The following is a 19284-nucleotide window of genomic DNA, read 5'->3' on the forward strand; positions in this document are numbered from 1 at the left end:
GTTAAAGGTTCTTCATGGAACCATAGATGCCAATAAAGAGCCTTTATTTGTAAGAGTGTATACATAATGCTTATATAACTGGCTATCAAATAGATTTAAAATCACTTGTTATCTTGCATTATGGCTTTCTTCTTAGCATCTTCCTATCAGCACACAAGCAGTATACAGTATATAACCTAAATTTAAATCAGATAAAGGTGAACTCATGGTATTTCATTGCTGATCTGATTTGAGAGAACTGAAGTTCACTCTCAGCTGATCTCCCAACAATCATGTTTGTAATTGAGTCTTCTCATGCTTATGAAGAGGGAGCTAAATGTATTAGTTAGCATTCTAGTGGGAAATGCTTCTATTAGCTATAGTACACTGTGCCTGGGCATAACAGGAGCTTGGCAGAGAGGATTGTAATGAACAGCCGTTACCCTCCGCTGAATTTCACCATGGCTAAATTAATGAATAATGCATGTAAGAATTTACAGTATACACAAAACTAATGACTGCCAATATCTCCAAAAGTGTTGGTTTTCTAGGGCTAATCAATGTAAATAGTTATTTAACAATTGTTATATAATTATTTCAGACATAATTATTCATAACCACTTACAGTAGTGTTCAAAGATTAACGTTTTAGTGCAAAAAAGCTTAAGTAAAGAAAGACCAATTTACACATGGAAACCGAAATCAATACTACTCGGTAAAAGAAGCTTTTTAAGACTCAATAGCTCTCAGGCTTGTTATATATCCTCTTTGTTATCTGTGGAACTGTTTTCAATATGCCTAAGACAATATGTCTATCCACACCCACATGTGCATTTAAAGAGGCAAAGAGTTGTATGAATCACTGAATGAATCACCATCCAGACCCCTGATTGTCCGAATCTCACATATACAAAAATAATTCAGACAGTAGGTGCCACAAGGGGGCGCCATTATTTATGAAACATAAAAGCTAGCAATTTTTGGTCTATAGACCAATCAAAAGGATGCCTCCTTAGGTAATACACAAATTAACTTCACTGTTGGACGTCTGTTATGGCTGTATTCATGTGAAATTCAGGTCAAAAGATGCTATAGCACATAGTGCACAGCAGAGTTTGTCCTGAGAGCACAGGGACCACCGTATCAAAGTCAAACAAACAAGTCGGTAGACAGCAAACAGTGGCCCATGACAACAAGACATCAGCAGTAGCATGTTTACTTTATCAATACCTGGTGTTGAGTGGAAAGAAAGAACAATCTAGGACAGAAAAACATGGTGGTCAGTGTTTTCATACTTGTGTGAATGAGTTTTTGATGCATAAGACTGTCAAAAATCCTTTCCTAAAATTTTAATATTTCATTCTCTGTGTGAGAAACATTTTGATATTATTAAAGGGATTTTGTATGTATGCATGATTCTAATGTTTGAGGTCAGTAGGATTGTTTTAAATGTTTTTGAAAGTATCTTATGTTCACCAAGACTGCTGTTATTGATTTTAAAAAAAGCAGGCAGTTATATTGCGAAATATTATTAAAGTTTAATAACATTTTACAATTTTTTTTAATGTTAATGTAAGTTTTATTTATTTATGTGATGGCAAAGCTGAATTTTTTCTCCAGTCTTCACAGTCACATTTTAATATGCTGATTTTGAGCTCCAGAAACATTTCTTACTATTTTCACTGATGAAAACTTCTGCTTAATATTTGAATAATATTTGTGTGAATATTAATATTTGTGTGAGACTGTGATGCGTTTTCTCAGGAAAGTTCAAAAGAACAGTAGTATTTCAAGTAGAATGTTAGTTTATTTAGTAAAACACTGTTGCTGAATAAAATAAAACTTTTGAACAGTAGTATTCTGAATTTGAAATCCCTAGTTTGTATCCGTTTCTTTACTCTCTCTCTTTCTCTCAAATGTTCTGTGACCCTAGTTCTAAATTTGATGGCGACTAATGGTGCATTTAATCATTAAATGTTACTTTACAAATAGGATATATCAGGACCGTCAGCGGGTCAACTTTAAACATCCTGGGCCCTGTGGCAAGGGTGACCCAGAAAAACCTGCCGATATACTGCTGAATTGCTGGGGAACACCTTTATAATATAATCTCAGGCCCTTTGAATTCATGCGAATATGTTCATTTTCAGTATATTTGTGCATTTGTTCGGCCTGTATGATGTGCAGAAGGCCGAAAAGAAGAGATCCATAAAATAGATCAAGAGCTATTAATATTTGGGACACAAAAGAGCAATTCCTTTTGCAGCATGATCTGTGGTTCAGGAGGCACCCTGCTGCAGGCGAACCGTGATATCGTGCTGTTCCTGGTCAAAGGGCTGGCCTACAGCGAGAGGCAGAGATAGAGCTGGTTAACGTTTAACCACGCCAGCTTGTAAAACAGCCCCAGGACGGTGAACCTTTGGAGTTTGATATGATGTGATTACAGAATCACCCCAGTGACACGTTGCCAAATTCAGCAGAATGAGGGTCTGAGTCTTCCGGGTGGTGATCTCTGAAATTGCTCAGGTAAGTTGCATCTTTAAAACTAAATTGTGAGACATAAGGAGTCTTGTCAGGTAGTGGCAATAGAAAACACTGTGCTCGTCCACATGGCTCTGTTAATGCTTTTTATTGTGCAATGCAATTAATCATTTTGCATTTAAACCGTCCAGTATGATTGTAAGGACACTGTCAAGGCTAAATACTATAATACAAAATGGCTCACCAATGAATAATACACATTAATTTGACTATTTATGTAAATATCACCGTTTATTTATAGGAAAGATCATTCAATTCTAAGATTCAACAGCGCAAACGCTATTGTGATAGGCTTCATCTGTGTTTATAATGCAGAAACGAGCCACTCATCACCTTTAACAACTGTGACGTTTCAACATATGTACATGCAAATGTGAATTTCAGTATAGTTTTTAGCTGTGACATAAGCCCAAAGCTAATCACTGCTGTTACTGAAATGCTTCAGCATATGGTACTTCGCCATCATACGTTTTCATTAAACTGCCATGCTAATGATGGTTTTAAACAGTAGCAACAGTGTGGTTGTGGTGGGAGAGACAGTGCATGTCGTTCTTGATTTATGGTCTTAAACGCTTAAATACAGAGGCAGGGTGCAAATGTAACATGCAATTGCAGTGCACTTACAAATATTATATTCCCTGCACCTGTGTTGCAGTTTCTGTACAGCACAACGGCCTTCAGAACAAGTGTATTTAGCCTCAGTCAACATGGGCTGAAAAGCAGCCAGAGATCCAGGCATGATAAGCGCACGTCTAGTTATCTTGTTTATGCAAACGGTAACCAGTTTGTCCAGGAGAGAGCAGTGGATGAACCGCAGACTAATGGAGCCCTTTCCCAACTGTCTTAAAATGCTCTCTTTAATGGATTCCTAATGCTCAGCCATCTCTCTTTTATCCCTAATGTTTGAGCTTCAAGAAAACCGTAATTTGTGATTTTTGGTCTCATGCACCATATGGATTGAATAAAAGCCAACATTCACCAACTGCAAAAGCGTGCGGTAATAGCATCTCACCCAGTGAGTCATCTGTTACGAGTCTTTTCAGTTTGGATAAACTCTCTGTGCTTTGCGCAAGCTATTGAACTTGTAGAGGCAAACACATTAGTGCTGTCATTGCTGGTAGGATGCATTGCATTGTAGTATTAATGAAAAGAAGAAATAGACAAAATAGACAAAAGTCCTAGGCAAGATAAGACTTGGAAACGGTTTATTTTAACAACTAAGTGCTTCTTTTTATATGTGTAGGCCTAAATGTATTAGAGTACTGGTATACTTTTTGTTTGTATATACAGTAGTGGCAAAAAAAGTGATGTCCAGAGGGGATATTTGTTTTTAATGACTCTATAAGTTCAATGAAACTTGCATTTTTCTTTTTTTCTTCAGAACTGGACTTTATTTTCGAGTTAAAAGTCAGAATTGCGAGACATGACCACGCAATATAAATTGCGATAAATTGTGATAAATTGCGAGATATAAACACGCACTCGCAATTGTGAGAAAAAAGTCAGAACTGCAAGGTATAAAAAACGCAATTGCGAGAAAAATGCAGCATTGTGAGTTTATATCTCGTAATTCTAACTTTATAACTTGCAATTGTGAGGGGGAAAAAGTCAGAATTGTGAGATATAAAGTTGCAATTATGTTTTAAATAGTTTTATTCCATGGCGGAAACAAGCTTCCATTTTCCTAGGCCTGACATCACTTTTGGCCACTAATGTCATGTATCTATCTATGAATATAAAACCATGTATAACTAATAGCTAGCTAACAGCTTTCCTGTGTCTTGTTTGAGCCACTAACAGAGATCATGGTGTCATCATTACTGTCATGATTACATCCAGATGCTGAAGAGCTTCGGAAAACGACTAGCAGTCTTGTCACATTTGACCCCTATTCTGTACTCACCATCTTTTGTTTTCTTCAGCATCTCCCTTTGATCAAGTGAAGCTGAAAAAGACAAAGACAAATGTGACTGATCTCATGAAATGGCGTATGTATGACACGCCAATTCGTATTTCCATTTTTGGCGTGCTATCAACACGCATAATCGCTTTTCAGCGTGTTTATCAACGCCTTTGACTTAACGTTATATTACTGTATTATGTATATATAAATATATGACCTACCCCAACCCCGTCCCTAAACCTACCCGTCACTGGGGTTAATACCATTTATGAGTCTTCTCCTACCATCCTAGGAAAATAAATATCACTCCACAGATGTAGATATAGATTTTGCGTCGTTTCGCTCGGACATTTAACGGCGTACACATACACGCGGAATCACTCGGACATTTAATGGCGTAGACATACACGCAAAAGATTTCGGCGTGGACATACACGCGGATAGCTCAAAATGCGTATAGATAACACGCCACTTGAATTGAAAGTGGCGTGTATGTTTACGCAAAGTCATGATGTCATGTTGGACAAATAGACACTCCACTGATGATTTTAAAGACTCGTGGCTGTGTGATTCAATCACGCTTGATAGCACCCTCCTCTCGGAAGAAAGAATAATCACAAAGGAGATCTTATTATTAGAGCAAGATAAATGGGGACTTGTGCATACATTTTGCTTAAGTCTCCAGCTTGCCCTATTTTTCTCCTCAGAGCTTAGTAATCGTGTCTCCATCGGGTTTCCAAACAAATCTCAACAATGTCTTAAATTGTTCTCAGATTACATGTCTGCAATCAAAAGTGATAGATTTAAATGTGAACTTATCATTAAATTAAATGATCAGAGCTACTATTTAGATTTATACTCTTATAATTTGATTTCTCCTAAGGAAGGAAAAACATTTAGGATATACTGTAACTGAGAAATTAAAGTATAGTTTGAAAAAGAAGGTATTCGTTTGTCTTCTAAAAGAGTATACACAGAAATAGATATTTTGAAAAAGGTCTGTTTTTTGTCCATACAGGGAAAGTCAATGGGCTCCAATGTTGTTTTGGACCCCATTGATTTTCATAGTATGGACAAAATTAATTATAGGCATATTTATGTTCCAGAGAAGAAAGAAAGTCATACAGGCTTGAAATGACATGATGATGAGCGGATGATGATAGAATCTTCATTTAAGATTATCCCTTTAAAGTCTTCTGAGCACTGAGCTATTTATATAGTCAGAGCAATCTTCTGATGTAATAATAGAATTATGCTTTTTTATTTTCTAAGTTCTGATTGAGGGAAGACATTTTCATTAGATGAAACAAGGTGTGAAATGAGGGCAGGCAGATGTCCTCCTCTTAAAACACATATGTGACTCAATGATCGTCTGCTGTTTTGATTTGCTCTCTTCAGTTAATAATTACACCACGGTCCTTGACCTGGAGGTGAGGAAAATGTTCCTTTCCCCACTTTTCTTGCCAACACTGTCCAGCAGATGAAAAACCAACATACAGTATACCCAAAGCTCTCTTCATACTGTTCAAACCAACTTTGATCAGAAACAATGATTAAATTAAGATGTTACATGCCTATATTAAGACCCAAAACTCGTTTCCCCTCCACCTGGATTAGATATTTTGTTGCAGAGTTTTCACACAATACACTTACAAGAGAAAAATGGCTATTTAGTAATGGACCAGCGTTGTTCAAAAGGGCATGGTTAGGACATATGAGCAACTTACCTTTGAACCTCTCTATGAGCAACATGTCTTGGCTTCTTATCATGTTCAGAATTAAAGCAAGAGTATGCTATCTTGCCCTATCATTTATGTGTGTTTGAACTTTGATTTAATTTCAGTGAGCACCCCTAATTTTGCTGATTTATTGCTGATAATCACTCACAATGGAAACCAATCAAAAATGTGGGGATGGACTGACTGGCATGCAGAAAGAGGCTGCGCTGCGCACTCTGATCCAGCGCACAGGATTTCACATACACCAGGTAGGAGTTACCAAAGCCTCGGGTAGCAGGACAGGTGCCATTGTGGAATTATGGGATAGAAACACTTGCTTAAATTGACTCTAACTTGAGAAATCTGAGATAAAAATTCTGTCGCTGGTCCATAATATCCTTTTTTTTTTTTTTACATTTTCTCTACTGGAGAATGAGATATGCTGACAGTATATCTGTCTGGTTTTCTTCAGCATTTTTAGTATGTAGTATAGTGGCACCATCATGTGGTGGAAATGGAAAAAAACTCATGTCTGTGGATCAGTACAATGTATTACCATAATCATTTATGTTTTTGCTTATTCCTTGTGGTGATCTCAGTATGCACATTAACTTATGTATTATTCGAGTTATCAGTTGTTCTCTCCACAGGAAAATGGCCAGAGGAGATATGGTGGTCCACCTCCTGGCTGGGAAGGCCCGCCTCCAGAGAGAGGCAGTGAGATTTTTGTGGGAAAGCTTCCTCGAGACCTCTTTGAGGATGAACTGGTACCACTCTGTGAAAAAGTAAGGTGGTCAACAAAAATAATATGAAATAAACCATTTAAAATAAATCTAAAAAAAGTTTAAAAATTAACGATGACTTGCCCCAAATAGAAGGATATTGGAAGCCTGTTCCAACCTAAGAATATAAAGAAAGAAAGAAAAATATAATCAAGACTTTATAAATGTATTTACTCTGAGGTGGAGATATAAATTTTAGTGTGGTGTAGCTGGAAAAATGTTAAGCTTACCTGTCTCTGCAGTTCGGCAACATATACGAAGTACGGATGATGATGGACTTCAATGGCAACAATCGAGGCTATGCATTTGTTACCTTCTCCACAAAACAAGAGGCTAAGAATGCCATGAAACAGCTCAACAATTATGAAATCCGGTGAGTAATTGTTCAAAGTGGACATCTAGTGAATGAAGCATTTTGAACAATTCTCACACATGATCTTCACACAGGAATGGAAGACTTCTGGGCGTGTGTGCAAGTGTAGACAACTGTCGTCTATTTGTGGGCGGCATTCCAAAGACCAAAAAGAGAGAAGAAATCCTGGCAGAGATGAAGAAGGTGACGGATGGCGTCATGGATGTCATTGTTTATCCAAGTGCTGCTGACAAGACCAAGAACCGAGGATTTGCTTTCGTGGAGTATGAAAGCCATAGAGCTGCCGCCATGGCCAGGAGGAAACTGCTGCCAGGTAAAACTAAATAATTTAAGTTATACACATACACTGTAATAGTTACTTACTATTATAGTATGATTTTATACTGTATCCTGTAGTATGTCATGTCCAAAAAAAAACCTCATTCTTCTTTTCCAAATGTACAGACGTTTTCCAAAGCAATCATCTGCTTCCAAAGCAAGACACGATTTTATTGATTTCCCTCTGGCTGAACTCATGTTGAGTCCAAAGATACTTAGTTCATTGCCCAAAGGAGGTGAGTGAGAGATAAAAGAATAGCCAATGACACAGATTTCACTATCTCTTTCAGGGAGAATTCAACTGTGGGGTCATCCTATCGCAGTCGACTGGGCTGAACCTGAGGTAGAGGTAGACGAGGACACTATGGCCACAGTGAAGATCCTCTATGTTCGTAATCTGATGTTGCCCACTACAGAGGAGACCATTGAGAAAGAGTTTAACAGCATCAAACCTGGTGAGCTGTTTGAAACAAAAAAAAAAGTCACTTTAATATTCTGGCCTCTGGATATGGCTCAGGTTGATCCTTCTATGCAAGTCTTTAGGATTTTTTTCACCCGTTATATCATATGTCAGGCAAAAACCGGAAGTGCGATCACTTAGGACAGTAATAGCACTCAAAATTCACTATTCCTATAAACCTCCAGTTATGCTCCAAAGTTTAATACTCATAGGAATAGGTCACACAAAAACAAATGTATTCATGTATCTGTCATCGCCCCCATGTCGCTCTAAAGCTGTATGACTTTTTTTTTAATTAGGAACACAAAAAAAGATATTATGAAGAATGTCAAAACAACATTCAACAGCATTGCTTCAAACAACATTGGACCCCCACTGACTGTATGGACAAAAAAAAAAAAAACTCATTTTGTGTTTTATGTTAGAAAAATTGTCACAGGTTTGGAATGACATGTGGAGCAACTTTGTGGGTGAACCATCCTTTTAAGGTTAGGTTCAAACTAGTTTTGAACAACGATATTTATGATGCTTACCTTATCAAGGACCAAAAAAAACCCTGTTTCGGAGTCTGAAGGAATTCATTTGTTTTATGTGATTTCATTGAAATATTTAGAGTGTTTGCTAATCTACAGGTGCTGTTGAAAGGGTGAAGAAGATCAGAGATTATGCCTTTGTACATTTCTCTCAAAGAGAGGATGCCATCAATGCCATGGATGCACTGAATGGAAAGGTGAACCTAATTGAAATCGAATCTAGAGGAAAATCTAATCATTACAAAGTATTCTGTATAAAAAACTTGGACTTCCCCCCAGGTCATTGACGGTTCTCCCATTGAGGTCACGCTAGCCAAGCCTGTGGATAAGGACAGCTATGTACGGTACACACGAGGCACGGGGGGTCGTGGCGGTGCTCTGCTCCAAGGAGACTACGCTTACACCGTGGGCCAAATGTACGACCCCTCAGCTGCCTACCTAGGAGCACCAATATTCTACGCCCCCCCTGCGTACACAACCATCCCTAATCAATTCCGCTTCCCCAGTACCAAAGGGCACATAAGTACCAGGGGGCTGGTGCGTTCGCCCTCTGTGAGAGGTGGGTAATCTGATTCATTTGTTGAAATCTGTTCCAGATGTCATTTAAGGTGTGACAATCATGTCCAAATAAATCTCATTCTGTAACTGTTAATCAAACTTGTGAATTATCTGCTAAAAATGCAGTAGTTCTTAATGAATATATAAAATTGTTCTGAATATTAATGACCAAAAAGATCCACTTTATGTCTAAAATCAATCAATCAATCAATCAAGAAAGAAAGAAACCAAATGAATCCAAGGCCAAACTACAATTATTGAAGTCAACATGAAAAAAAATATTCTACATTCATAATGTGAAAATTATGAGTGAAATGGCATATTAACTGAAAAAACAGGAACCTTATTGATTGGATGAAATCAATTAGTGTGTGTTACATACAGCACATTTATACTGTGTGTGTTACATACAGTTCATGTACCTGAATTGAGCCAGGTGGTTGGAGGAAATATGAAACATTCGTTTTATTTGGAATAACTGTGCACAATAAGGTCAGGAAGCACATTGAGAACATTTTAATTCCATGTTGACTTTAAAGAGGCCAAATTACTTAGTAATGAAAGATCTTTACATAATGTTTATATATATTTGCATCTTCTTTGCATTTGACTATAAACAATATATATTCTGTTATACTGTAAGTTTGCTTGTCCCGTCTAGCTTTTGAATGGGTTATCCATGCCTGCATATTACAGTCTAGAGACAATCATATATTGTTCTGAATGGATGGGGTACAAAAATCAAGTCTTCCAAATCTATAAAAGTTATGATCAGACAAAAAAAAAAATCAGAGATGCAGCTTCTGTAATGTGCTGGCTTGGAATACATCTATATGATTGTCTTGATTGAAACCTGGGTGATTTCTGGTGATTTGATTCGAATCAATGCCTTCTTGCATTCCTAGAAATTTACATGAATGTACCTGTAGGGGCAGCGGGCGTACGTGGTTTGGGTGGGCGAGGATACCTTGCCTATGCAGGCATGGGTCGTGGCTGCGCCACATACCAACTCAAGACAGACAAACGCCCTGACGAAAAACTCTATGACCTTCTTCCTGGCATGGAGCTCACGCCCATGAACCCAGTCACTCTGAAGCCCCAAGGCATCAAACACGCCCCACAGGTACACTCATAACCTCACTGAAAAGATCACTTGTGGAATTTAAAGGAGAGAGTTTTCAAGAAACATTTCTCCAAGGAACATTTTGCCTGTTTTACAGATCTTGGAGGATATTTGCCAAAAGAATAACTGGGGACAACCTGTTTACCAGCTTCACTCTGCTATTGGACCAGATCAGAGGCAACTGTTCCTTTACAAAGTCACCATCCCTGCTCTGGCTACTCAATATCCAAATATGTACGCCTTAACCTCTGCTTAAACGATACTCGCATTAACTGTGTCTCAACTGCTGCCTACCTAGATAGATTTTTATGCATTACAGTCACGTGAAGAACATGAAGGCTGCTTCAAATTGAAAATTATGCTACCCTCCAAGATACCTCATTACATCAGATACTCACCTTTCATGGATAGTGATGCATTCACATTATGTTGGAATCACCACAAATTTGTTTCTGAGTTCTAAAAAAAAATCATGTCTGAGCTTTAAAACTTAATTACGAATTCACCGCAAACATGTCCCTCCTGACCGCCATATTATTATAGCCAAGGGAATATAATAAGGTGATTGGTAGGGGTGTAACGGTTCACAAAATTCACGGTTCGATACGATACACTTGTGAACACACTCTTTTTCAAAAAGAAAGAAATGGCAGAGAAATTTCCTTGATTTAATTATTTTAATTATATTTTTATTAAAACTAACTTTTTTTACTTTGAGCAATGATGGAGCTATACTTGACTTTTCTTAGGAGCATATAAAACAAAACAGCTCCTTGGACAAAATGAAATGTAATATTGTAGTAGTTATAAACAAAGGTTTATTTTAGTTCAGATTCACATTTGAGAGCAGCAATTGTATTCGTAATGTCAAAATAAAACCGACGTAATGTTACCTGAAAGCATTATAGCCTACTAGTCCTGCCAAACTTCCATGGTTACAGTTAGTAGTGTTACTACAGTAAACCCATGGTGAATGTTGCTGATCTGTGGACACTGAATAGTTAATTCATGGCACAATGTTTCCTCCTGGTTTCCACGTCAGCGCTGTTTGATCCGTTAATAACGGAGAAATGTGAATGTTTCTCACTAGATCTTGCAGCGATGTTATTACTTCAGTGGCGAATTCAAATTTTTCTTTACTGGATTTCGCTGTGTAGTAACAGTGCTGATGATTAAGATCGGCTTGCGCTGCATTGGTCCAAACTGATAAACTCTCCGTCAACCACACAATAACGAGTGGTTTCGTTCCGCTTACATTACATTTGCCATTTGATGTTGGGCAATGTTGTGGTCATGCCAGCGTCTCTACATTATGAGCGCGCTTCCCACGCGCGGTGCGCCTACATTTGAAATAACGAAGTTTTGGTCGGCAGGAAAAATGGTCCAATGAACGGTTCAATACGAATATGTGTATCGTTACACCCCTAGTGATTGGTGAATTAATGTATTGTATTTTCATCAGCAACAATTATGAAATCAGAGTAGAATCTCAGAAATATGAAAAGTATCCAAATGAAACGAAGTGCAGCCATAAATTAGCTAACACTCTTCAGTCAGACACGACATGTAGCAATGCAGAATCTCACATGAGATAATAGGAACTTTAATTCTAGGAACTAGCCACCATGCAGGTGGTTCCCAGAGAACTAATGGTTCCCCTAGGAACGTTTTCCTGGTTGCATTCGCACCACCAGTAGGAACTCTGAAGTGACGTAAGCCGCGCTTACTGTCGTGACCTTTATTTTGACGCCGCTGAGAACGCCAGAGTTTGAGCGCACCGTGCTCACATTCTCCGTTCATTAGTTTACGATCTGTGTAACAGTCCTGTCTAATATACTCTATTAGATAGAACTGTTATACATAGAAAGTAGACAGTAATGAAAAGCTATTAGCGTATGCCTTGTGGTTGATGTCCAGTTTTGCTAGCTGAGCAGAAATACATAATCATGTTTGGCTTGGCCCCCCTAAAAGTTGTGCTGGATTTTCTCCTCAGCGTAAAGGTTAAGTGACCCATCCATCACTGTTCTCAATGTTCATAGAGTTATTTCTGGAGTAAATATATAGGCTATAATCTGTGTGTTTACGCAGCCTTTTTAAAAAATGGCGGGTGCTGGTGTTTCGCGTGCGTTCAGCGTATACTAACGCCACGGATATTTCCTATAGTACTGGTTTAGACCCTACTCTGAAGTAGGAGCTAAATTAGTTCCACCAAAAGAAGTTCCTAGAACTAAAATCGTTCCTAGTACCTGCGGTGCGAACGCGCCAAAGTCTGAGTACTTCCGCCAACAAGTCTAGGAACTATGAAAAGGTCCAGTGTGAAAGCCCCTATGCACACAACACTTCCCAACATACAGAATATCTATACAGTATTTTTCTCAACAGCATATACAATACATTTTAGCAATTTATTTTTACCACTGTTGCTCTCTGTGTGTCCGGCCAGACACCCGTTCACCCCCGCCAAGCTCTGTGCATCGATGGATGAGGCGAAGCTGCATGCGGCCGAACACACTCTGCAGATTCTTGGTGTTCAGACAGAGGGCGCTGACGCTTCCGCTGCTGCATTCACAGGTATGTGAGGTCTGTAAGACTGATACTTATTTTACTGTGATGCTAATTCTGTTATAATAGACTATATTAACTCTATGTAAACTCTTAGAAGAAAAGGTTCTATCTAGAACCTTAAAAGGTTTCTGTCAGCCACTTAATATTTAGAACATTTTAGGGGTTCACCATGGGATGATTTTATGAAATATAGTTTTAATTGATTAATTTTGCTTCCATTCATTTTTTATTTTAATTAAACAGCTCATAAACATACTTTATCAATAGAATGTAAATAACTCAAACATGAATGTATTATGTATTAATTTAAGATGTCTTCTTGTAGGCTTTAGAATATTTTTGGCATAAAGTGTTCTTTAAAGCTGCAGTAGGGAGTTTTGAGAAAACGTTGACTTAGCCTGAAAAATTTGAACAAGCACAACTTACAGGTCCCACCCCCTTGCTCTCTGCTGCGCTACAGCCCTCCCTCCACAGCTCGTCCTCCACAGCGGAGCCTGTCGTGAACGCGCAGGCTAGTAAACAGGGCCACCAATAACGGCGGATAAAAAGTTATATGGCACATTCACTAATAGGGACTAAACGTCAACAATATGCTTTACATTGACTATGGCCTGCCCATACTTTGAATACAAACTTGGTCCTCAAATCATTATGTATTTTGCAATAGCCTACATGTAACTTTATAACGTTGCACTCTTTCTATAAGTTATAAATAGCTAGTAAGATAACGTTAATATAACGGTAACTAACGTTACAGTGTGTAAGTAATTATTCTAGCGATATATAATGCTAGATAAGGTGTGCTAGTACATTATTTCAGCAACATGACAAGCCAGTCAATTAGCAGGGTTCAATTGTTGCTTAGCAGAGTGCGTGACATTTTATCTACATGTTATGCGGCTAGAGTTTTGACACCGAGTCAATGGGCTCTGTGTAATTCTTTCTTTTTCGCTTGTTTATCGTCATCGGTCTTTTTCCTTTTACCTCTTTGTTTTATGAGCAGGTGTCACTCGAGAATTGGCAGTTTAGGTTGTTTCTCCGTCATAAGCACAGCTGCAGCACGCCGGCAATCTTGAGTTTGAACGACGGCTCGCGCTGTGCAAGAGAGGGGTGTGATCAGCGCGTACACGAGCGTGATTGACACTGCTAAGACATTCCTCCTGGCTCTGATTGGTTGTTTCTGACCGGGAGCGTGTATTTCTGCAAATGGCAATAGGACCACTGGGAGGAGCCAGAGGAGCTTGATTTTTTCACAGATTATCTGTCTCATATTCTACTGTCAGGACATAATGACAGTTTTAACAAATATGTAAAAAAAAATATGTTTTACAAAAGTTACCAACAGCAGCTTTAAATTGAGTCAAGATCCCTATAGAGTTCAATATAGTACCCCATCAAAACTTTTTTTCTAATAGGACAGACATATTTTTTTAATTACTTTATAATGTATGTCTGTGGTAAAAAATTGTTTAAAATGTAACATACAATTATTAAATTGAAAAAAAAAATGTAAAAGACATATTTTATTTAAATTTAAATGTTAATGTCGTATAACATTTTACATACTTAAAAGCATTACAGTATACTTTGATGTCAAAAATTCTGTAAAATTTTAAATGGATTGAAAACCATCCATTTTTAATTATTTATAACTATGGTTTATAAATTAAGTGGCCGGGTCATTTGATATGCATTCTAGGGTAAAAAAAAAAAAAACTTTTTGCAGGAGTTATTTTGCCCTGAGTCTTTTCCTTTTGGCTTCACAGGTTATACAATTGCCAGCACCACTGCTACCCAGCTGAAGCAGGCTGTTTCTCTGGGTCAGGACCTGACTGCCTATGCAACCTACGAGGGTTACCCGGCCTTTGCTGTGGCAGCCCGTGGGGATGGATATGGAGTGTTTTGATACCCCTAACTAACAGTCTCTGTCGTTTTATGTTCTATGTATTCTTTTGTTTTTATTTTAATAGTTTTTGTTCAGAGTTATGATAACTTTATTTCTTCCCAAGTGTTTTATGAGCATTTTTGCGATATTGAAGAATACGAGTCAACTTTTGACTTTACTCAGGAAGAGGGCGACCTGAAGGCTGACCACAACTCAATCCCAAACCTTTCAAGAAAATGTCAATTTTTTTTGTTTTATGATTTATTGCTGTTTGTCAAGGCATAAATCCCCTTGATTGAAACATTACTTGTGTCATAATTTGGGATCATCCAGATTGGTGACCCAATCAAATTTGAACTGATTGTTACTAGCTTCTAAATGATCTAAATTACAGAAATTTAGGCTGGACCAAGCATCAATGCAATGCAAATTCAATGCTGCCTTTAACACTGAATCATTCAAATTGAATATTATAAGTAATATTTTCAAACACTCTGTAAAACCCTATTGCGCTAATGACTTTTATCCAGACATTTACTTTAGTGATCTTTGGTATTAAGTTGTATTTAAAGTTGTAGTTTTTGTGTTGGTTTTCTTTCAGTATTTACACCCAAGTACAGAGTTTTAACAGATCATGCTTTCATACTTGGTATGTATCTGTATGTTTTAGGATTATTTTCAGAGATGTTTGACAGTTTGTGGCTGGTTCTTTAGTTTTGCTATATTTTATAAGATATTTACAGGCTTGCTACTAATGTTTCCCTCTTCATTCTTTTTTATAAGTGGGGAATATGAGAGCACTGTTTAAATACACATTTTTGTTAAATATAAACATGCCTTAAAGGTGACAGTATTAAAGTTTGTGTGGCACTTAGAACGTATTTTTATACCTGAATTCCAACTCTGTTTATATGAACTTTGTTTTTCGATCATAGACTGTTTGAAATAATTTATTGTTTCGATGATTGGCATCGGAACTGGAGGGAGAATTGGATGAGCATCGTCAGGGAAAAAAAATAAACAGAGCTTCATAGTGCTACAGAGTAAGGTAGTTGTGAAAATATAATTCCAGTAAATCAAATAATCATCAATAAACCAAATTATCTTCTAAAGACACGTCTACTGTTCCAGACTGTTCTTTGTGTTTGTTTGTGTGTGTGTGTGTTATTTGTGACACGTGACAAGTGTCATGAAACCCTAAAACACATTTTTAATATATTATCATGTACAGATTGCGCATTTATCATTAAAGGGGCATTCAGTAGGCTAGTTTTTTTTTAAGCTAGTGTTAGCATCGCTGTTCTTACCACAATGGTGATAGACGCTGCACTGACATGAACGCTTCAGGAACGTCTACTGAGTTTTATGTAAATTACACTATTAGGCCTACAAACTAGTTTTAGAGAGAAGTAAACACCATAATGAATTCCCTTACCTGACCAACAAACAACTGTAACTTGAGCATCACTAGCCGTCCATCATAAAATCTTTCCACGTTGTGTAAGCCCTAACGATGTTTACTCTTGTCGGTCTTTCTGTGTTTTGGCTATTCTATATTCCATAGGCTATTCTATCATAAACACCAAACAAAGTACACTACGCTATAGTACAGAGGTGGCGGGCGGCCAGTGAGCGTCAGGATCCTCTCCAACGTTTAGTGAAGCACCACTTGTCAGGTCACTTTAAAGGGGTGGTTGATTATGATTTCACTTTTCTAACTTTAGTTAGTGTGCAATGTTGCGGTTTGAGCATAAACAACATCTGCAAAGTTACAACGCTCAAAGTTCAAAGCAAAGGAAGATATTTGCTTTTAAAGAAATCGTTTTATAAAAACTAAGGCCCCGTCCACACTACTGCGTTTTCATTTAAAAACAGAATTAAAACGAATACGATCTCCGTCCACACCAGCGTTTTATCTGCGTATTAGAATTGATCTCCGTCCACATTAAAACGCCTGAAAACGCGGATCACGTGACCATTCACCAACACTGGGCATGCGCGTGCCGGTGTAAACAGAAAACGGATTGACATGTGATGGGTGGCTGAAGAATCAGGGAAGGATACGTCATGACTGATGACACCCAATCATAGAGCCGAGCGTAAGCCTCTGCGTCATCGTTTCCAGTCCTCCGTTTTGTCCCGTCTTCACTAAAACGCACTCCGGAGATTCAAAACGCAAAACGGAGCTGCAGCGTTTCTAAACTTCTCCGTTTTAGGTCTTCGTTTTTTCCGTTTTAGTCTGGACGGGAGGTGCAAACGTAGCAAAAGGTCTCCGTTTTTAAACGAAAACGCAGTAAGTAGTGTGGACGGGGCCTAAACAAACGGCTGGTAGGGACTACACGTCATTCCTCCCGGGTAAGTGACATCACCATTCCTAAAAATTTACATAAACCCCGCCCCCGGGAACACACAGTCCATTTTGAGAAGAGGAAGAGTTGTTGTATAGAGAACATTTCTGAGTCTGCTCAAGCTGTCGCATCCGTCTTGTCACATGCAATACAGTACGTAACACAAATGCATTTGCATGTCACTCTGTAAGCATCTTACAACAGTTCCCACACGAGCGATTTTATAGATTATCATGACAGGATATGCTAATCAAAGACTTGAAGAGTTAACTCCACATCAGCAACATAAATCCATCAACTAACCATTCAGAAACGTTCTGTTGCATTCTGCATGTTGTCACTTCTTCTTGAGTCTCTGCATCATTGTCCGACTCCAGTTTAAACATAAAAGGCAGAACCGTTTCTGACATTTTATTGCTTGTCTGTGTGAGGTAATCAGAGCTGCTAACACACACTCTTGAAGCTCCGCCCTCTGTGCCGGGAGCAGCAGCTCATTTGCATTTGAAGGGACACACACGAAACGATGCGTTTTACTGACCCTCAAAAGGCAACAACTTTAACATGCTGTAAAAAAAAAAAAAAATTATATATAGGCCTATATATAAAATTTTTTATATATATTTTGAGCTAAACCTTCACATACACACTCTGGGGACAACATAGACTTATTTTACATATTGTAAAAAGGGGCATTATACCACCCCTTTAACATGGCGAAATACATTAAGTGGTTCGACCAGCACCATGTATAATTAAAACAATATATAAAACCTTTAGTCTGAGTAGCCTACAGATGTTTGATGACTTTACAAAAACACATTATTTCTTAAAGGGATAGTTCACCCCAAAATTAGATTTCTTCATCATTTAGCCTATACTCACCCCCATGTCATTCCAAACAAACCCATAAGACTTAATGATATTAGGCAATTATTATGACTGGTTATTCTTCAGAACACCTTTTTGTTCTATTGAGCCATTTTGTTCTTCCACTTGCAAGGTGCTTGCTACTTTTACTAAACTTTTTTGGCTAGAGGAGAACTGGCCATGCCTGGGTTCTCCCAAGGTTTTTTTTCTCCATTCTGTCACCTGATAGAGTTTGAGTTCCTTGCCACTGTCGCCTCTGGCTTGCTCAGTTGGGGACACTTAATATTCAACAATATTATTGATCTGCCTGCATTGACATCATTGAATGAGAACTGAACTGAGCTGGACGATGACATCACTGTTTTCTCCAGAGCTGCTGTATAGATAAATAAACTGAATTTAGTAACTTTTTTACATAAGAAATTAATCAACACTGAAATGGCTTAAGCTGGATGATGACACCATTTTCTTCAAGAGCTGCTGTACAGCTAAAAAAAAAACTTATTGCATTATTTTCCTGTTATCATTGTGAAGCTGCTTTGAAACAAATCTGTATTGTACAAAGCACTATATAAATAAAGATGACTTGACAAAACAATGGGACACAAATTCAAATTAATAGGCCTACATGATTTTATTAAATACATTCAGAAGACATACCTACATAACTTTAACAGTTTGCCTCTATGTGTGCTGTACAATATTGTGAATATTGTATTTATTTTAGCAGCAGAGACCAATCAGAAGCTAGGACTGGAACAGATCGATATAGGCTACTTTACCAAACAACTATTTCACCTTAGAAATAAAAAAAGGCAGAGAGGTCGATGTTTGTGCATTTGGCATATACTATTGTTGCATGTTTACCTTAGACAACAACATTAGTTTACAGATTGATGCTGTTAACTGAGCACTAAACAGCTAATATTCTACAGCATATAATGTTCTTCCTCAGTGATACACTGACTGATCAAAAGTAGTAAAAACTTCTGGTGACTTCGAAAGCATCAGAAGCGCCCACGTATGGCATGATGATGGTGTTGTTATCCTTGGATTGTTTGTAATGTCCAAAGTGTTGAATCCGGTAGGTTCCTGTCTGCGCTGTGAGCGGGATGTGCCACTCCACTTCTGACTGACTCCGGCCGGCAAATCCTTTAATCCAGTGAAACCTGGTTACACACACACATACACAAAATAAGTCAGAATCTTTACTCCTATATCATAGTAGGCCATATGCAAGGCTCGACATTAACGGGATAGTTCACTTTGAAATTCATTTTTGGTATGTTTTAGCTTACCTCAAGGGCATCCAAGATGTAGGTGTCTTTGTT

General features: G+C 38.0%; 2 protein-coding genes across 7 annotated transcripts in view; one reads left to right on the forward strand and one right to left on the reverse strand.

The window, feature by feature from the left end:
* Positions 1–2394: 2394 nt before the first annotated feature.
* a1cf (apobec1 complementation factor) lies at positions 2395–15854 on the forward strand. Of its 4 annotated transcripts, none has more exons than XM_056245938.1 (12): positions 2395–2505; positions 6267–6410; positions 6792–6926; positions 7166–7296; positions 7371–7609; positions 7905–8069; positions 8707–8804; positions 8887–9166; positions 10071–10288; positions 10386–10522; positions 12732–12859; positions 14620–15854. In XM_056245938.1, exons 2-12 carry the CDS (start codon positions 6312–6314, stop codon positions 14757–14759), a joined length of 1770 nt encoding a protein of 589 aa, XP_056101913.1. In that variant the 5' UTR covers positions 2395–2505; positions 6267–6311; the 3' UTR covers positions 14760–15854. The 4 variants fall into 4 exon arrangements, with proteins under 4 accessions (XP_056101913.1, XP_056101914.1, XP_056101915.1 ...); XM_056245939.1 differs by having other exon boundaries at positions 10095–10288; XM_056245940.1 differs by having other exon boundaries at positions 12732–12868; positions 14620–14789.
* Positions 15855–18562: 2708 nt separating this feature from the next.
* The window catches only part of asah2 (N-acylsphingosine amidohydrolase 2), a 41748-nt gene continuing 41026 nt past the window's right edge, over positions 18563–19284 (reverse strand). For all 3 annotated transcript variants that reach the window (XM_056245933.1, XM_056245934.1, XM_056245932.1), the window contains one exon: positions 18563–19122. In XM_056245933.1, coding sequence (XP_056101908.1) covers positions 18924–19122 — 199 coding nt within the window. In that variant the 3' untranslated portion in view covers positions 18563–18923. The remainder of the gene's footprint in view (positions 19123–19284) is intronic.

Source organism: Rhinichthys klamathensis, unplaced genomic scaffold, assembly GCF_029890125.1.
Source record: "Rhinichthys klamathensis goyatoka isolate OS25496 unplaced genomic scaffold, OSU_Roscu_1.1 h1tg000035l_1, whole genome shotgun sequence".
Lineage (NCBI taxonomy): Eukaryota > Metazoa > Chordata > Actinopteri > Cypriniformes > Leuciscidae > Rhinichthys > Rhinichthys klamathensis.